The 19717-nt window shown below is 32.2% G+C and overlaps 1 protein-coding gene across 1 annotated transcript; it reads left to right on the top strand.

Annotated features, from left to right (window-relative positions):
• Positions 1-12058: 12058 nt before the first annotated feature.
• LOC133788449 (actin-depolymerizing factor 5-like) lies at positions 12059-13259 on the top strand. The gene is made up of 3 exons (XM_062225934.1): positions 12059-12313; positions 12452-12711; positions 12930-13259. The coding sequence occupies exons 1-3, from the start codon at positions 12293-12295 to the stop codon at positions 13078-13080; spliced, it is 432 nt and encodes a 143-aa protein (XP_062081918.1). The 5' UTR covers positions 12059-12292; the 3' UTR covers positions 13081-13259.
• Positions 13260-19717: the final 6458 nt, after the last annotated feature.

Here is a 19717-nt window from a genome sequence, read left to right as displayed (position 1 = left end):
ATGAAATATCAAATCAGTATAACTAAAAAATAATTAAGAGTCAAGAGAGAGGTGAATTGTTGATTAGCAAAAAAGAAAGAATTGGGTAAAGATAATCAAATTGAACACGAAAAGATAGTAGTGATATGAAAGCATGTGTCGTCGGTACAATCAATGCAAATGACAAATATAAGAGGCAAAATTGGTAAAGTACCGAAACAGGAACAATTAGACTATAAGAAGTAAGAGAAAAAAAAAGTTGAAAGAGCATTGAAATGAACAGTGCACACTTTCATGTACACTTGATTAACCTCAACAGTTCTTTATTAATTAAATTGATGTGACAATTCAATTTATTCTTCATATACAATTCTACAAATACATATATAGTCTCTCTTTTCATGATTTTATAAATTAACAAAGAGTAAGATTGACCTCATGAAAGTCAACCACTTCATCAGATTCAGTATATATAAGAAAAAAGATAGACCATGGAAGAGAATGAAATCACTAAATTAGAATTCAGTCAAATAAATAAATAAATAATATTCTACTAAAGCATACTTCTTGATTGAGATCTTCTTCATCTCTACTCAAGACTTTATTTGTTAATCACAAAAATCTTGTGTTGCTTTTTTATTTCGATTTACAAATCACAGACCTTTGTGTGAACAAAAATGTCCATGGATAAAAAAATTTGATGTAGTAGTGCTCTTTTTTAGAACTTAGAAGAAGAAATCTTATACCAATGATCACTTAGTACATTTAGTCAACATATAATAAAATATCTTTAATAAATTATATATATCATCTATGTATTTTTTATATTATAGGAACGTGACTAACTCGTTTAGATGCATGCTTATATGTGTGCGTATATATATAAATTAATATGATGATATTTATTAACATTAACAATTGCAAATTGACTACTACTTTTTCTTGTACTTCAACAAGTGAATGGGAATTCGAGTAGCGACTAAGCTTTATCAATCAAACTAGATCTCTATCATACATTCTTGAGTAAAAGTAGGAAAAAATCTAGGATTGTATAATTTATATAATCTGATTTTGTTATATAATTAGAAAAGTTATTTTAAAATAAAAAATTTATAAAACAATCGAATTAATCAACTTCCTATTAGTTAATATATTTTTTTATAAAAAAATTAAATTATTTTATTTTATTCAATTTTCATCTTCATAAGATATAGTCTAGTGGTACTACACTTCTCCTCACAAGAGAAAGTGCAAATCCGAATCTCCCTCCCTTAATATAAAAAAAAAAACCATTAATGTGTACTCAAGATATAACTAGCGACTATTGCTTTGGATTTAAAAAAAAAAGTATTTTTTGTAGTATTTTGGTCATTATAATTAAAAATGTTACTATTATGCCCTTGCTATAAAAATTTATTTCATTTTTACATAATATTTTAGTGGGTTTAATATCAGAGGTCCCTAATTTTTCTAAAAAGTATCACTTAGGTCCCCAAACTTAATAAATGTGCATCAAATAAGTTTTTATGTTGGAAAATAATTCACAGAATGTGCAACCGAAAGCAATTTATGACCCAATTATTTTAAAAAAAACTAACTGGTTTATAAATCATTCTCCACTAAGTTATAAATTGTTTTCCGATTTGCATTTTGAAAATTATTTACCAACAGAAAGGAACTATATGATACACATTTAATAAGTTCAGAGACCTAAGTGATACTGTGGTATTAGTATTCATTCAAATCCAACAGTCTTTAACTTTAAGTTAGTTAAGTTTGTTTGAGAGACTTTTGCCTATTCCTTTGAGAGGCATATATATAAGGGGTCTCGGCTCATTAGAAAGTCACACAGAAAAACAGAGCAAGAAGAGAACAGAGAGAGAAAGTAAGAAAGAGAACTAGAAACTACAAAGAGAGAAAGAGAAGTATATGCACGACAGAAGGAGAGAAGGAGCTGGCATAACACTATGAACGGATGTGTTATGGTGATGAGTTGTTGTTGAATAGTTATGAGTTTACTCACCATTGAATCTCTCATTGTCTGGTGATATACTTCTTAACTGTTGTAATTTTGTACTTCTGAGTTCTTGATTAATAAAGGGATAGTATTCAACTGGATGTAGAGTCAAAGATCACATTGATCTTTGATCTTGAACCAGTATAAAATCACTGTGTCGATTGCTTTCTGGTTTGACCCTTTTATTTCTCTTAATTTTTGATTTCATTGATTCTGGTGTTCTAATTTAGATTAACAGTATATGCTTTGCCTAGTTGTATTGTTTTTCTAATCAATACAGGTTGATATATCTCCTACAGATACAAAATAAAATTTAGAGACCTAAGTGAAGCTTTTTCAAAAATATTGGAGATCTTTGTTGATATAAATCATATTTTAGTCCTTATGTATTTATTTATAGTATAATATTCTTGTGTCTAATTTTGTAAATATATTATTTTCTATACTTAATATAATTATTGAATTTTTGTCCTTGGTGGAAAAAGTTTATGAATCTTCCACTGATCAATAGTAAAAAAAAAATTACAACCAACAAATTATGATCATTCGTTTTTTAAAATATTTTTTCTTCTTATATTTCTTAGTACAATTATGTCCCACCTAATATACTATTTTCCAAACATGAATTTAGAACATTAGATAACTATGAAAACATATATAATTATTATTATTATTGTGGTTCACATAAAGAAAAACAAGTTGTGTGTGAGTGTGGCCTAATGAAGTTGATTTGAGAAGAGAAGGGATCATATCACATGAGAAGGTATGTTTCCCCGTACACGTCCAATGCATATTCACTCACACATTTCCTGGATTCTAGTCTTTTGTACATACTCTCTATTCCCATCACACCCATTATCCCAAATCTCCTTATATATAAAATTATTATTAGGTATTGATTTACAACTTTCTTTTTTTTATTTGGTGAATGTCGGGATATGCTGAGCTGACCCTTTTCTCTTCAACTGTTTCTTCAGACAAATTTGTGGAAAAACTCGAGAATGAAATAATGATGCCAAGTTACGAACGAGAATAATTTGGTGACTATAAAAAAAAATAAACAAATAGAACGATAACCAAAGTGGGTTTAATAGGGATACTGTTTACAATTTGTGATTGGTGCGGTGGTACATTCATTGACTCATTTGTACCAAGAAAATTACACTTTTTTTCATTCTTAATATATTTATTTATTTTAGCTTTGTGCGCCATGAATTATTAACTATTTTCGGGGTTGCATAAATCTCGTGAAATTATTTAAGACAATAGAAATAGACAATTCTGTTATGTTCAGTTAATCTCAGTGATGGTTGTTATGTTCGTACTGATAGTTAGCTATACTCACATATATTATCCTTTAAAAATAATGCCACCGTTTAAAAATTGAACGGAAGTAGAGATAATTGCTCCTGCTCATATTCATTACAACAGTCATGACTACTTGCATATTTAACCTTCTAAAATAATGTCAGGTTAAAGTTAAATGGACGGAAGATAATAGAAGAGTCTATTTCTATTTGTTTTATGAGACTTGTACAATGCCAAAAAGTTAGATGCACAATTATCCTTATTTGTTTTTTTTTACTTTAGGGATATCTGTTTTGTGTAAGTAAATAATTTATTATATTTATAGTACTTAAGTATCCAATTTATTTATTTTAGCGGTGAGAGTACTTTCTATTTATATTTTGGTGTAGTTTAGTACAACCGTCAATTCTCACCGTTAAGTTTGATTGTAACACGTAGACGAAATTATCTAATTAAATAAATATTTACGGCGAAAGTACCTAACTAAAGAGATATTTGTGGCAAAAGTATCAAATTTAAGAGATATTTGTGGCGAAAGTAACAAAGTTATAAGTAAATTTCACGACATGGTTGCATACTGAACGACGAAACAAACAGATGAACTAAACTGCACCAAAACATAAACAAAAAGTATATTCGCCACCAAAAAAATAACTTTAGTACTTAAGTGCTAAAAACACAACAATTTAAATACTTTGGCTGCAAATATACTTTACTTTTTTTCCCTTCTTTATACGGTGAAAAAATTCACTATCTTTTACTTCTTTGCTTTCACGCCAAGACTTTTTTCGAAGAGCACAGAGTTGTGGTGTGTGATCCTAGATGGGACCACTGCTTTATCCGTTCAAGTAGTTAAGTTCTCAATAGTTCATGTAATATAGTATGCTTACTATACAAATTATAATAATTAATTCGTAATTATATCTAAACGTGATTTTAGTATACTTTGGTAGTCGACTCGATGACTTAGGAGGATATGCATGCTATTTTAAACTCTAAAGTCGTCTAGCTTAAAGGCCGTTTTGGATATTTTTTGGGTTAATGTCACCTCCTGTCAATATCTCCATATTCTTATTCATCAAAGAAAATAAGCTATCTATTTATTATTACAAAATAAACTATACCATTAGTTGCTACGTAGGTTATCAATCATGGTGTTGTTGCTTTAATAAAATAATACACCATTTTTAACTTACAATATATTTTAAGGGTTTGGTACAAAATGATCCTTAATGTTATGTGAATTTAAGTAAATGTTCATATTTTTAATTTTGCAGTTAATAGTCTAACCACATTTTTATTATTACATATTATCAAATATGTCTTTTAGCAAATTACTATTTTATTCTAAATACTTTAATATTATGGTATATGTATATTAATTTTTATTTTAAAGTTATATTGATTTTTTTTCATTTTTTATGGGTTTTTAAATGATATACTATACCACAAAATACATATACTGAGTTGAAAAATAATATACCAACAAAACTTACAAAATTATTACTAAAAAATGTATATACTATGCTAACAAAATTATATACTACCATTAAAATGTATATATCATGATACAAAATTATATACTACCATTATGTATAATAAGATAGAAACTAAATATCATAAAAAAAAAATATACAATATCACAAAAAACATATACACTAGTTGGAAAATAATATACCAACAACCCATAAAAAATCAATATAACTTTAAAATAAAAACTAATTGAACAAAACTAATATACATATACCACTATATTAAAGTTACACTCCTAAATAATTAAAAAAAATTTATAGAAAATGACAATTTAGGTAATCAACAATGTAAAATAGTCATTTCTCAACAATTTTAAAAATGAAGACATTAGCTTCATGATGACATTATTTTGGGTCATTTACTATAATTTTTTTTTACTAAATACCATTTTTAGTTATAAATGAAATATAAGAAAAACTAAAAAAAACAATGTTATCATAAATTGTCACTAATATATTCCTAGTCTCAAATTTTATACATAATGAACTTTGTTACAATTAAAATACATTACTTGTGACAATTTTATTCATAGGATGCGATGGTTGGAGAGCTGGTCTCTTTTGAGATATTTCAGATGCATCGGGTGGAACTTGTAAATCTTGTTGGGCCTGTGATTCTGCTCTAAACTCAAATTGGTCAGAAATATCAATGGAAGATGGGCTGGAATTTTAATGTATACTTTGTTCTACCTGATTGTTACCTTGTAAAGATGAGTTTTCCATGGTTGATGCTGCTTCAGGCGATACTTGAGGAGGATTATAGCTGGAAGGGGAGCATGTCGGAGTAATAGATATAGGCGTGAAATGCATATTCGGGAGATGAGACCAACTTGAAATGGAAACATTTGTTTGAGTTTCTGGTTTCTGTGTATATATGAATCCTTGCTGACATGAGAATTTTGACTCATTAAAGGTGACATATCTAGAGATATATACTTTCCCTGTGGAACTAAAGCACTTGTAGTGTTTGAATGACTCACTGAAACCCAGATTGACACATTTAGTGGCTCTAAATTGAAACTTATGCTCATTGTAGGATCTAGTGCAAGGAAAACATGCAACTCCAAACACTCCTAGCAGATAGTAATATGATTTTTTGTGAAAAATTGTTTTGAATGGTGAGTTTTGGCCAAGAAATGGAGTGGGAAGTATATTTATCAAGTAGACAGAGGTTTGGAATGCATCAACCTAGAATTTCAAGGGCATAACAACTTGTGCTAAGAGTCTTAGACCCATTTCCACAATGTGTCTATGTCTCCTTTCAACTTTCCCATTTTGAGCTGAAATGTGTGGGCAAGAGTGTTGGGAAATGATCCCATTTTCAGCAACTAGATTGGCAAAAGACTGGTATTCACCTCCCCAATCAGATCTGAGTATTTTGATTTTTCATTCAAACTGATTTTCTACCAAGGCTTTGAATTGGACAAAAGCACCTAATGCTTCAAATTTTGCTCATAATGGATATATCCATGTGTATCGGCTGAAATCGTCTATAAAATGGATGTAGAATCAATACTTTGTGTTTGAAATTACTGGTGTAGGACCCCAAAGGTCAGTGTGAATGAGATCTAAGACATGTTAAGACCTATTGGTTGAGGATTGAAAAGGAAGTGCATGGGATTTACCAAGTTGACAAGCATCACAAAAATGAACTATCTCATTTCTTGAAATTTTTACATTTGAGGAACTCAAAACTTGACTTTCAAGACTCGGGTAGATGGATGGCCTACTCTCCTATGCCAAACATCATTCTCGGAAAGAAAAGACACATTGGTCATCGACCGATTTACATCAGATTCAGACATACAAGACACATTATCAAAACAACTAGAAGACCGACTCGGATTGCTGAACTTAGAGACTGTGGAGGCTGCCTTGGTGTGGACTGTGTCGAATAGGTATAATCCCGCCTTAAGTATCCCTTGAAGCAACATCTTCCTTGTTACCTTGTCCTTTACAAAACAACAATCAGCATGAAACTCAATAAGTACATTATTATCACCTGTAAGTTTAGAGAAACAAATTAGATTTTTTCCTATTTTTGGTACATGTAGCATTTCTTTAAGAAGAAGAGGAGTATCAGATTTTGTAGTTAGAAAACCAGTCCAAATATGAGAAATAGAGAGTCTTTTACCATCACCAATAACCATAGTTTCCTTACACTTGTAGTAACGATTGTTTGGTATGCCAGCCACATCAGCTGTGAGGTGATTACTGGCCCCATTGTCAGCATACCAAGCTTCACAATCAATGACTTCAGGTGAAGCAACATAGGCAGAGTGTTGAGTTGTAGTGTGAGCTTGATTCCCATTTGGATTGGATCACATAAAAGCATCATTGTACTGATTGTAACACGCGGAAGCTGAGTGACCGTATTTGCCACAAACTTGGCATGTGGGTCGAGTACTATTGCTTCTGTCCCCCTTGGCATGAGGTCGGGAACCACCACCACGATCAAAATGAGTATGAGAATAGGACTCACGACCCCGAGGAGCGATACGGAGAAGACGAGGAACCAGACTTGGTGGCCATATTAGCAGTGGGAGAGCTAGAATCCTTGAGCAACTTGGAAGAGGGAGACATGGTGCTAAGCCTCTCAAGACGACTATCGTAGCTGAGGATGGAAGCCGATTAATGAGGAAAGAAGAACCTCTAACAACTTCATCCCAAAACTTGAGAGGTAGGGAGGCATGGGCAAGCAATGTGAGTGGAGTCTCAATTAAGTGCCTATGTTTACGCTCAACTAAACCATTTTGTTCGTGAGTGGCTGGGCAAGACAGTCTATGTTTGATGTCATTTTGTTCAAGATAGGACTATAAGGCCTAGTACTCACCAACCCCCTCCCCCCCCCCACAAATCACTTTGTAAGGCCTTAATTGTAACGCATCGCGTCACTATGGTTGCTTTCTGGAATGACGACTGACTCTGCAAACCAGCACGAGTCTTTCAAGCGTGTTTTTTCCTCACTCGCACACTTCCTGGGAAAACTTCCCAAGAGGTCACCCATCATGATACTACTCCAGGTCAACCACGCTTAACTTTGGAGTTCTTAAGTGATGGCCTACCGAAAAGAAGATGCATCTTGTTGGCATAGGTAGCACCCATCAATCCATTTAAGTTATCTTCAACTGTGTAGTCCCATACCTACACAGTCTTAGAATCATCACACTTGACCTTCCCCAGGCGATGTGAGATTGCACAGCTTTTACCTAGTCTTTCCCCCTGCGGATCACGGGATTTTGACTGTCACATTAATAGAGCAACCAAACTCTTTTTTCTACTTGTGTTTTAAAATTGATAAAAGATTACATTGCTTCTTATTTTGTTTTTAACAGATAAACCCAAGTATATCTAGAAAAAGTGTCTATAAAATGTACATAGTACTTGTACCCATTAGAGGACACCATAGGTGAAGGACCCCATAAATCTGAATGGATTAGTTGTAGGGGATGGTCATACTGTGTATTAGAAAGAGGAAAGGGAAATTTGTGTATCTTTTCTTTTCAACAAGAAATACAAAAATCAGAGACATTTTATTATTGGGAAACACATTACAATTTTGACATAATGGTTTGGACTGTTTTGGCAGCAGGATGGCCCAACCTACTATGCCACAGACTAAATGGGGTACATGGAGTGTTATTACAAGAGCTCAGTTGAGCATTATTGACAGACTGAAAACTGCTTGACTACAGTGGAGACAATGGTGTAGCTGGATGTACAAGAGGCAAGGATGAAGGATGGAAGACATATAGACCTTGCTTAACAGTTTCTTCCATCAGAACTTTACCTAATCCTTAACAAGACAAAAATTGGGGTAGAATTCAAAAATTGGGAGACACTAATAAGATTCTTGATTATTTGAGAAACATGAAGAAAACATTTTAAAACAAGATTCCTAGAAGAATAAGGAGATTTGAACATAGACTTATCAACATTTTGGATGGAAAGACCACTACCATCACCCATATGAATTTGATCCGAGCCATAATATTCACTCTTCTTCATCAAATTATTTGCATTTGAAGTGCAATGGCTGGTAGCACCAGAATCAGGGTACCAAGCCATGTCATTAACCGAATATGAAGTAGCAACATTGGTTGAGCTGTCTAAGTGTTGCGATTTTTTTACTGCACAAGTATACGCAATCGAATAAACAAGTAATAGCATTGGAAATACAGTATCGTTCCGTCAGGGAATTGATCCAATAATTACCAATAGCAAACTTTTATTTCTATTTGACTAATGAAACTTTAATGACAATTAACAACGAACAATAAACTAGAAAAACAAAATTTAATTAACGAAATTTAATATAAGCGAAATACTAGAGCATTCTAATTTCATCAGCCTTCAATTCTATTCAAACAATAATACTACTAGTATGTTTCTTTGATCTATGATTATAGCAAGTTTACTATTGACAATTCTATTCTTTCTCAAGATATAAAATATTCAGTTTACCTGCGAATTCTCTACATGTCTGTGATAAATTCTACACATAAACCGCATTAAGAACAAAAACCTAATTGCTACACAAACCAATTTGATACTTTCGTTCTAAATTGAAATCTATGTCTATTGCCTAAAGCTATTCCAATTCTCACTTTTCAGATACTGAATTAAAACCAATAATCATGCAAAAGATGGCCAAGCAATTACAAGCATTAAACATAAGAACAATAGATACACATAAATTCAAAGAATCATAGAAATTGCATTAAAGATGAATAAAATATCCAGTGACTACATTAAAATACTCTAAATAAGAATTTAGTTCATAATATTAAACCTCATCACACAATTTAAAATTCAAAAGCATAAAGAAAATAAATAAAAGTAGAATCTTCTCTGTTTCTTTTCTCTTGCCGTCAGAACGCTACCGTCCTCCTTCTTCCAATCTTCTTTTTATTCTTTTTCCAAAAAACCAAAACCTACGAATTTCCATAAAAATTTCCAAAAATACCCTTGTGCCGATATATCGCCTACAATACTGCGATATATCGCCTGCCGAATGTACTTGATAAAAACTCAATTTCTGATGTCGTTTCTACTAAGCCAAAAATTGAAATTCCTCAAGTGGCGATATATCACCTACACCACATCTCCAAATATTAACCAATTTTGACTACTAAAACAGATATTTATCCAAATTCTCGTACTAATCAGAATTATAGCGACACATTGCACAAGTTCACCAAACAGATTAAATAGAAACTTTCTCTTGAGAAAAACAACCAAATCAATCTGAAAAAGTTATAAATAAGTGTATATTTTGTACGTTTATCACTGAGTTGCCAACACCCACTCCTAGAAATTTAAAGTTAAAACGTTGGTAGCATTTTGATGAGACATGACCTTGTTTCCCACAAAGTTGGAGATATGGCGTCCTGAAGTATTTCCTGATAAATTAGGTGATATGCCACCTCCACTTATGTTGTTCGGAGAGCCACCTCTACCACCAGTGGCATAGGGATTCCAAGAACCACGGCCAAAACAATAAGTGAAACCTCTACGAGCTGAATTTGAATGGACAAAGCAGAAGAAGTTAGATCTATTAATAGAACCATATTGATGAGAAAAATTACCTCCACCATTTTGAGAAAATCTATTCTAAGCTACATTGACAGAAGCAGAATCAAGATCTTGAGTTTGAATCTCCAATCAATGTTCTTGAGATAAGAACAACGACTCTATTTCGGCAACTGTGTATGAATCAGTATGTGAATTAACAGACACAATGAATGTATTGTAATTTGGTGGAAGACCCTTGAATATGGCTCCAATATGATCTTTAACCGAAACAATGTGACCTATAGATCCAAGTCTATCAACAAGAGCCTTGATTTTCAACAAATAATCATCAAGAGATAACAACCCTTTCTTGACATTTTAAAGCTGTGTAGTAAACTGATCAATTTTAGCCAAGGTTTGGGTTGCAAAATATACCTCCAGGACTTTCTAGACTTTATCACAAGTATCAGATCCAACAACTCTCGTCAACATCCCTTCGGTTATCGGGACAAAAGCCATGAATATAGGAGATTATCATGTTTCTCACACTGAACAAAGGCAGGATTAAGCTTCTTCGCCACTTGAGTCACCTTATTGAGATACTTTTCTAGAGCAGATGAGTCATCAGAGATGTATTTTTGAAGCTAGTGACCTTTAATCCCCGAAAGAACTTGAGGTCGCCACAACAATAAATTATTCTGATCGAGCTTCACCGAGATCTTGTGTGTGAAGACGGCTGGAGAAAACAAACCAGAATCAACTGATGTCGCAGCAACTGCCGGAGGTGTCGCCATTGTCGAAGAAGACAATCAAGATAGAGAACAAAAGACGAAGAGATAGAGTGAGAAGAATGAACTTGGAAATCGGAAAACAAATCAAAGAAACCCTCAGTGGAAAAACTCTAATACCATCTTAAGAAACTAGAAGAGTTGAATGAATGGTGTAATTTCTCATTGATGAATCAGTGTATTATAGAGTACAAATGCACTTAGTTAGGCTAAGCAATATCTTAACTAACAGGTATATGTAATAACATAATTGTAACAACTTTAGCAAACCACAACTTATATACGATCTCTAACAATGGACATCAATTAATTAGAGTCTAGGATTGTAAAGATGGCTTAAAATCCATCCATACTTTACGAAGATAAGAAAATAGATCAAATTTACTAATAAAAACTTACATTTCGATGTCAATACAAGATATTAATTGTTTATGTAGATGTCAATTTTTGAATATTATGACACGCGTTGTAGATTAAAATCAACATTCTATGTCTCATTTCTACTAGTGGGACATAATATACTCTAGAAACTAGGGTTGAGAATAGAGTATTTATTGGGTGATGGATGATAAAATTGAACAAATTAAAGAAGAATGGTAAGCTATCACGTTCCAGCTAAGTTTCATGTAACATTGTAAAGATGACATTTTTTGCTTTTAGCTCATTTATTAGGCAAGAAGTTGTTCTTGTTGAGAATAGGGACATTGGTAAAAAGCTTTAAAAGATTGTGGGGGCCTTTCCTTTGTGCGGATATACATTACAATCATTTGTGTGTAAAATTGTAATGAAGAACATGGGTTTGGAATATGAACATCTTATTTCATTTCAACATCACTATCTACAATCGAAACAAATAGATAAAACCGAGGTGGTACCAGACTAAAGTTTCAAGACAAACAAGATTTACTAATTTGAGGGTAACTTGGTCATTGAATTGGATAGTACAGCAGTACAAGGGACTCAATTTAATATAGTATACAATATATACATATACACAATTCAGCATAGATCTAGTTTGGTAAAGTTGTAAATAGATGAAACAATAGTGGCATTTTCATCATTCAATCTTTATATAAAGGCCAATTGCCACATTCTCAAGTATTCAGACCAAAACTTCAAAATTTCAACTTCAACAAAGACAGCAACAACTAACCATGGCTATGGCTTTTAAGATGGTACCTTTTTCTTTTTTTCTTGTAACTTTTTAAGATTTATTTTTTATTTTTTTCTCTTTTGAATTTTTGTGTTCTGTGATATGGGTTTTGCTGATCTTATTGTATTGTATGTTTATGATGATGATACTCTAACCTTAGGCGACCACTGGAATGTGGGTAACCGATGAGTGCAAGAACTCATTCATGGAGATGAAATGGAAGAAGGTACACAGGTACATAGTGTTCAAGATCGAAGAGAAATCAAGGCTCGTCACCGTCGATAAGGTCGGTGGTCCCGGCGAGAGCTACGATGATCTAGCTGCATCTTTGCCTACCGATGACTGTAGATATGCCGTGTTTGACTTCGATTTTGTGACTGTCGACAATTGCCGAAAGAGCAAAATCTTCTTTATTGCCTGGTATGTTTCTCTCAGTACCTTTTTCAAACACGTTATCTGCAACATGTGGTACTTTTCTGGGCATTAATTTTTTTTACAGATTATTGAAAACCATGATTGTGTAGTGCTTTTAGATTGCATTTTATGATGTTGGTATCTCAAATTATGCTCAAAATCTTTGTAAGAGTCCAAATTCTGAAAGGTTGAGTAATATTATGGTGGTTTGGTTGGATTCTCAGGTCTCCAACAGCTTCAAGGATTAGAGCAAAAATGCTTTATGCAACTTCTAAAGCTGGGCTGAGAAGAGCTCTAGATGGAGTCCACTATGAAGTTCAGGCCACTGATCCAACTGAGATGGCAATGGATGTGATTCAGGACAGGGCAAACTAGATTGTAATTATACAAAGCTTATAATCTTATGTTGCTTCTTACCTCTGCTTAATTAATAATTCCATACAAGGGCTGTGCTTTTTCCTTTTTCTTTTTACTTTTGTACCCTTTTCAAAGAGTTTTGGTACTAATGTAAGTTAATTTCTCTAATTTTGTAATAATAAGTAAATTATCATGAAGTGTGCTTTATGTAATTACTAATTACAAAGCACCCTTTTCATGTAACCCTCTCTTTGACACTAACACTTGTGAATTAGTGCAAACTTTATGCTTCTTAAGAAGATATAGTTTCAGCCATTTCTATTCATCTTAAAATCAGTCCAATCCAATTGTGATTAATCAAGCTCTTGGATTTATTAAAACTTTGTCAGAGATGATAGAATAGAAGAATGTGAACACATCCTTCATTTTAAGATCATCACAAGTCCTAGTGCCCCTTAATGGAAGTCTTGAGAAAATGGGGTTTAAAATCCCAGTTTTAATTTTGCATAAAAATCCCTTTAATTCATCTTATGAATTCTTGGTGTAATAATTAGACTGACTGCCATTATGTGTTATCTATTATGCCTAGTGTAAGGTTCTTTAAACATCTTTGTACTAATCCATCTACTCTATGATAATTTCTCTGGTATTGGTATTGAGAGCTTCTTCAATGCTTAACTAATCAAATGGGATTTAGATGAAGATGTTGGGTCTCTGTCCCACCACCAACCTCTCCCAACTAAGAAATATAATATGAAATATATGTATATGTATATTTATATGGAAAGGGGAGTAATTTGGTCACAGCTGGAGAATGCTTATTTTTGGTTAACTTTTTTACTATTAGAGAAGGTAATATTTGAGTTTGAGGAAAACTCTTTTTTTTTAGTTTACTTTTACTTCATTTAGATGATTTTTCATAATAATTGAGGCACGGGACGAAAGAACCAATAATAATTAGGGCAATGGTTGCTACTAACTAAACTATAATTGCGTTGAATTTGAAGGTGTCTGTTAAATGTAAACAAACAATAATAGTATTATATTTTATTTTTGGATGAATAATTGTACTTCGATCATTGCTAATGCTCCTCACTACCTGCCCAAGTTCGAATCTAATCAAAGTTTTTGTGTTTTTTTTATTATAATTATTGTTATTTTGAAGAATAATTAAGTGTTATCCTAGACAAACTTTTTTTTAAAATTTATTATTATTATTGTTGTTGTTGCTATAACTCAGTAAAATAAATAAATAAATTTGTTGTTAATATTAGTAGTATGTTAGCGTAGTCATTCGCAACTCAATGATAGTCTAGATCTACTAGTAGTAGAACTCCTTTACCATTTTTATGAATCCATATTAAATTTCTTATTCTAATTAAAATATTTAAGTCATTATTTTTTTTGCAATAAAAAATTGATTGAATATAATCATAACATTGAAAAAATAAAGAAATTCTTGGAAGAGCATGTACAACTATGTAAAATCTTTCAGTCATAACATTCTTCATAATTTAAGGATATTTTGGGAAAATTAATCATCCAACTTTTAGAAAAATTACCTAGTAAAAATCCTAGATTATTGAAAGAAAAATGTTGGACAGTCTACTTGAACTGTTGTCTCGAACTGATGTGATACTTGCGGACTATCAATCAATTAAAGAATATGTACTCCGTATTGCTGCTCGAGACGATTTCATGATTTTTTTTAGTGAAATACAAAGATCTATAGCTAATTCCACAAAGTGTATTGATAAACTCATAAAATGTGCAATTCAAAACAACCACAAGAGCCGTACTCCTTACAAAAAAATTAATCAAATTAACCTAAAAATAAAAATAAAAAACACAATAAGTTTTTGAATTAATATCGTAATATGTTTATACTGAAGAAAATCGCATAAATATATGGAAGAACTAATGAGTATATGAAGGGTGGGTATTTGGGCTTTGTAATGAGCCCATATCATAAGTGGGCCCAAGATTCGTAGTAGTAGTTCGATTATGGGAATTTTTACCAATTATACTATTATTGTGTAAAAATTTGGGAATTATACTTTTGCTAATTTGTATGGGAAAATTTATTAAAGAAAAATATAGAGGATCCAAAAAACAATTACTATCTAACTAAATATGGAAGCTAAATTTAAAACCAAAATATATCAGCCAAATATGGATATTATTGTAAAATTAGCATTCCACTATTCTCTCTCTTTAATTTCAGCTACACAAACCATATCTCTCTTTGTGTGTGTATATTTTTTGGGGTAACTTGTTACCTTAACATTATGATGTGTGCATATATTTCTAGGTTTTTTTATGGTAATTTGTTACCTATGCTACTAAAATTATAGTTATTTTTTCCTTTTTTTAATGAAGTGTTTTTCTTCTTTTTCCTTCAAATTGATGTTTTCTTTTCATATTTAATATAAGTAACCCGTCACCTCTCTTATGATAACTGGCAATTCCTCTTATGACAGAATGTTACTCCTCTCATAGTAACTAGTTACCCCTCCAGTACATGTTGTTTAACCTAGCTCTAAATTTTTATTTACATAACTGTCAAAGATCAATAAAGTGTACAATAAGTGGAAGCCCAATAATTTACCACATGTTATTTAACCTAGCTCTAGATTATTGGGCTTCGTATGAGCCCATCTAACATTATACTAGTGGAAGTGTACAATAAGTACTTAACAATACCACATTTGGGTAAGCAATATAACCTCTAAAAAAACAAGAGATTTTTACATAAAATATTTCATTTCGTTAAAAAATTACATTTTTACGGTCAAATTTTTTTTTCTTTCAATTTTACGATTTTAAGAAAAATTTTACGGTTTTTTTTTTTTAGGTTTTTTTTGTTGATATTTAGTTGTTATAATATATATTATTTTTTATTTTGGGTTGATATGTACAGTGAGTTGATTTCAAGTTGCTTTGAAGTTGTTTTTCCTAAGACTATATTTTTGTAATTATGAAACTTTGAAAATTGTATTTTTTAAAACATGAGTATGTATTTTTTAAAGAAAAAAAATTAGGAACCGTAAAAAAGTAAAAAAAAAACAAAAAAAAATATGTATTTAAGAAAAAACCTAAAAAAAAACAACAACAAATTGACTCATACTAAAAAAAACACATATTTTACATACAACATATGAACATGATGTTACAATAATCAAAATCCATGGGACTATTAGAATGGAAAGCAAAGCAGTCAGTGAGCAGTGTAACTTAATGGGCCCTCAATCATATCTTGAATTGGTACCTAACCAACACATGTATTTATAGAAAGAAGCATCATTCCCGCAAGAAGTAATGCCTTTCTTTCTTTTCATCATCCTTTTTTCATTTTTCGTACAAATCATATAATGTCAAAGATCCTCTAATTCATCAAAAGGAAAATTATAAGTTTTCAATTTCCACAACTTTTTTTTTCCCACTGTGCTTACCTATTTTTCTCCAATAATGAAGATTTTGGAAGATAGTATGACACCAACAGTTATAGCACAAGTTTTTATCATGAAAAATAACAACAAAAATGATAATAATAATAATTATAGGTGTCTTTTACTTGTGTAGCTTTGGATTCATACCAATCTCATCTAAAAAATTATAGATATGGATTGAATTGGAAATGGAAGATGAGTGGGTCTGTGAGTGAGTAGTGTGACCAATTCAGGCCCAGTAATGACAACAAAGACTTGGTCTTTCCAAAAACGTGAAGATTATCCCATTGCTTACTAATATAACAAGAATCACTTTAGTGGGCCATTAGAGAGAGCCCTGTGCATTGTATATTAACTCTCACTCTTTACTCATTAGCTTGGTTCATGGACCCGGGCTTCTTTTTTCTTTACAAAATAATATTTTTTTCAACTAATAATCTTCAAAAAGATAGTTCTAATAATTTTTTTTTTTTCTAAATAAATTACTCGTAATTTTTTAAATTAAAAAAATATTTTAACAAACTCTGTAGGTTTTCATTAAATGCCAAATTACCTATCAATAAAATATTTTTTTTAAAAAATACTTATTTTTCTTACTCCATACCATATTATTCATTAAAATCTTACTTAATTTTGATGCCACAGGAAGGTAATTGATACTAACATAAGATTAATAATTGAATTAGTTTCCTTTTCTTTTATTTTTATTCTAAAATTATTATAAAAGATTATGCAAAGCTTTGTTATATTTCCTAGTTATGTCATAATATTATGCATAATCTTCTTTTAGTTTGTATAACATATTTTTTAAACTTTACTAATTAAATTTTGTGAGGTTTATATTCAAGGGAATTTACTCATTTGGTACCCTGTGTTTTTGCAAAGTATCGTTTTGGTACCATCTTTTTTCAATAATGCACATATGGTACCATGTATTTTAAAATCATACACATTTAGTACCTTAGACTCTTATTTGATAAATAAATTATTACCAATATGATTAAACATTCATTAATTATATGTAATTAAGTAATTAAATTTGAATTTGGAACTCATATAATTGAGAGAAGCTGATTAAATTGCTAAAATTTTATAAATTAAATTTGAGTTTAGGATATTTAATATGTACGATTTTAAAATATGGGGTATCAAATATGTACGATTTCAAAATATAGGTTATCAAATGAGTATTATTGTTAACACAGGGTACCAAAATGATATTTTACAAAAACACAGGGTACCAAATGGTTACCTACCCTATATTCAATCTACTCAGAAGAGATGAATCGAGAAATATTATTTACCATTTAAAAATATATGAGATAATTAAGTTAAGCTAAATTACATAAATATATAAATTTATAAAGGGATAATGTAACGCCTTGGTTACCCCAAGACAGTTAGGGTGAACTTTGAACCGTGATTAACTCGCTAATTGAGTTCTTTGGTTAAAAACGTGCTTCTAGGTATTATTAATAGATTAAGGTAGAAAACCAATCAAAAGTAAATGATATATTTTATTTAAAACATAAAACTATTCATGGGCCCATAAAAACGTTTACAAGCTATTTACGATACAAAATGGTCATTACAGTATAAAATTTACAACCCGCTGATCTAAGCGGCAAAAATAGGGTAAACCCCCTAGTTCCCCTGAGAACTCCTTGGTCGTGGTGGTCAAGCGGCCGCATATGTACACATCACCACCTAAGCTCTCCACTCAAGGTTAGGTGAGCTTTTCTTTCCCTTTACCTGCACCACATAGCATCCATGAGCCAAACTCCAGCAAGAAAACTCAATACTACATTAATATAATATGAACAATGATCATAATAATCATCCAGGCCTTTTAGTCCAAAATAGAGGAGTGATAGTTGTAAAATTCATTAAGATGGGTTTCGTTCCTTTTACAAATAAGTGATCATTTCACTAGCTTAAACAAGATAGGTATCTGATGAGATAGTCACCAGCATAAACCTACCGAGTGACCATAGAGTCACAACTGTGGGATTCCGTTCCCTTAGCCATGTGACAAACAGTCACCTGGGCCTTTGGCCCTGGCTCTGAGTAACTAGTCGTAGACTAGACAAGCGCTTATAATTTTCATTGAACTTAGGGTCGGTCCGACATTAATGCTCCATATGAGTCATTCAATAGAGATGTCAATTAGATCTAATCTTTTATCGGCTCTGCGCTCACAACACTTATGCCGTCTCTGACTCTTAGGTCAGTAACACACGACCAGTGTCCAAAACCGTTGCGAACTTGACTAGTAAGTCACAGCTTCACAGACGGCTCTGACACCATTGCCGATTCTGACTAGTAAGTCAGTGCCATTCACAAATAAGCAAGATTTGCCAAGCATTTATTATGCAATCAACGTCCACATTTAACATACTCAACATGCCTCAATAATAACCATGCATGTCATATACAGGGTGCAGTTTTCTTACCTCTGGTTCGAGCGAGAATTAATAAAAGAACGACCCTTGAGAACGATTAACCCTTTAGTTCCTTGACGGTCACCTGGTCACAACCAATTATGGGATTCCATCAATAAAATGAATAACAAAGGTTCCTAAACCAAAACCTAGCCTCCGAGACATCGAATCCTACTAAACTGGGTAGTAGGATCAACCCCGAGGCCTAAGGCTTGAATCCCCAAGCCAAAACCCTACTTTTGGCCAAAATGCCACTAAGGGTCGCGACCCTCCCTCACCATGTTGTGACCCGCCCCTCAACCAGAAGCAGCCCCCTTTCAAATCCCAAGCACGGGCTGCAGCCTTTCAACTCCATGCCGCGACCCTTCGGCCCTGCAGCTTCTTCCTTCCTCTTCCTCAAGCTTGGGCCGCGGCGCTCAAGAACAGAGTCGCAGCCCCACCTGAAACTCAGCCAAAACCCCTATTTTTTTTTCCTTCGAACTCATTCTAAAACCTCATTAAAACTCCCCCAACATCACCAAGCAAAGCCACCAATTGTTACCACAACTTACCCACCATACAAGCATCAAAACCCAAGTAAACTTCCTAAAAAACCTCCATTGATTCTCAACTAAACACTTCAAATATCTCAACTGAAAACCCAAGTAAACTTCCTAAAAAACTTCCATTGATTCTCAACTAAACACTTCAAATTTCTCAACTGAAAACCATTAGAAAAAACAGAGTATAGCTAAGGTTTCATGGATGAATTCTTATCTCAAGCTG

This window comes from Humulus lupulus, chromosome 1 (assembly GCF_963169125.1).
Source record: "Humulus lupulus chromosome 1, drHumLupu1.1, whole genome shotgun sequence".
Classification (NCBI taxonomy): Eukaryota; Viridiplantae; Streptophyta; class Magnoliopsida; order Rosales; family Cannabaceae; genus Humulus; species Humulus lupulus.
Note: the sequence above shows the minus strand (reverse complement) of the source record. Positions and strands in the feature narration are given on the sequence as shown.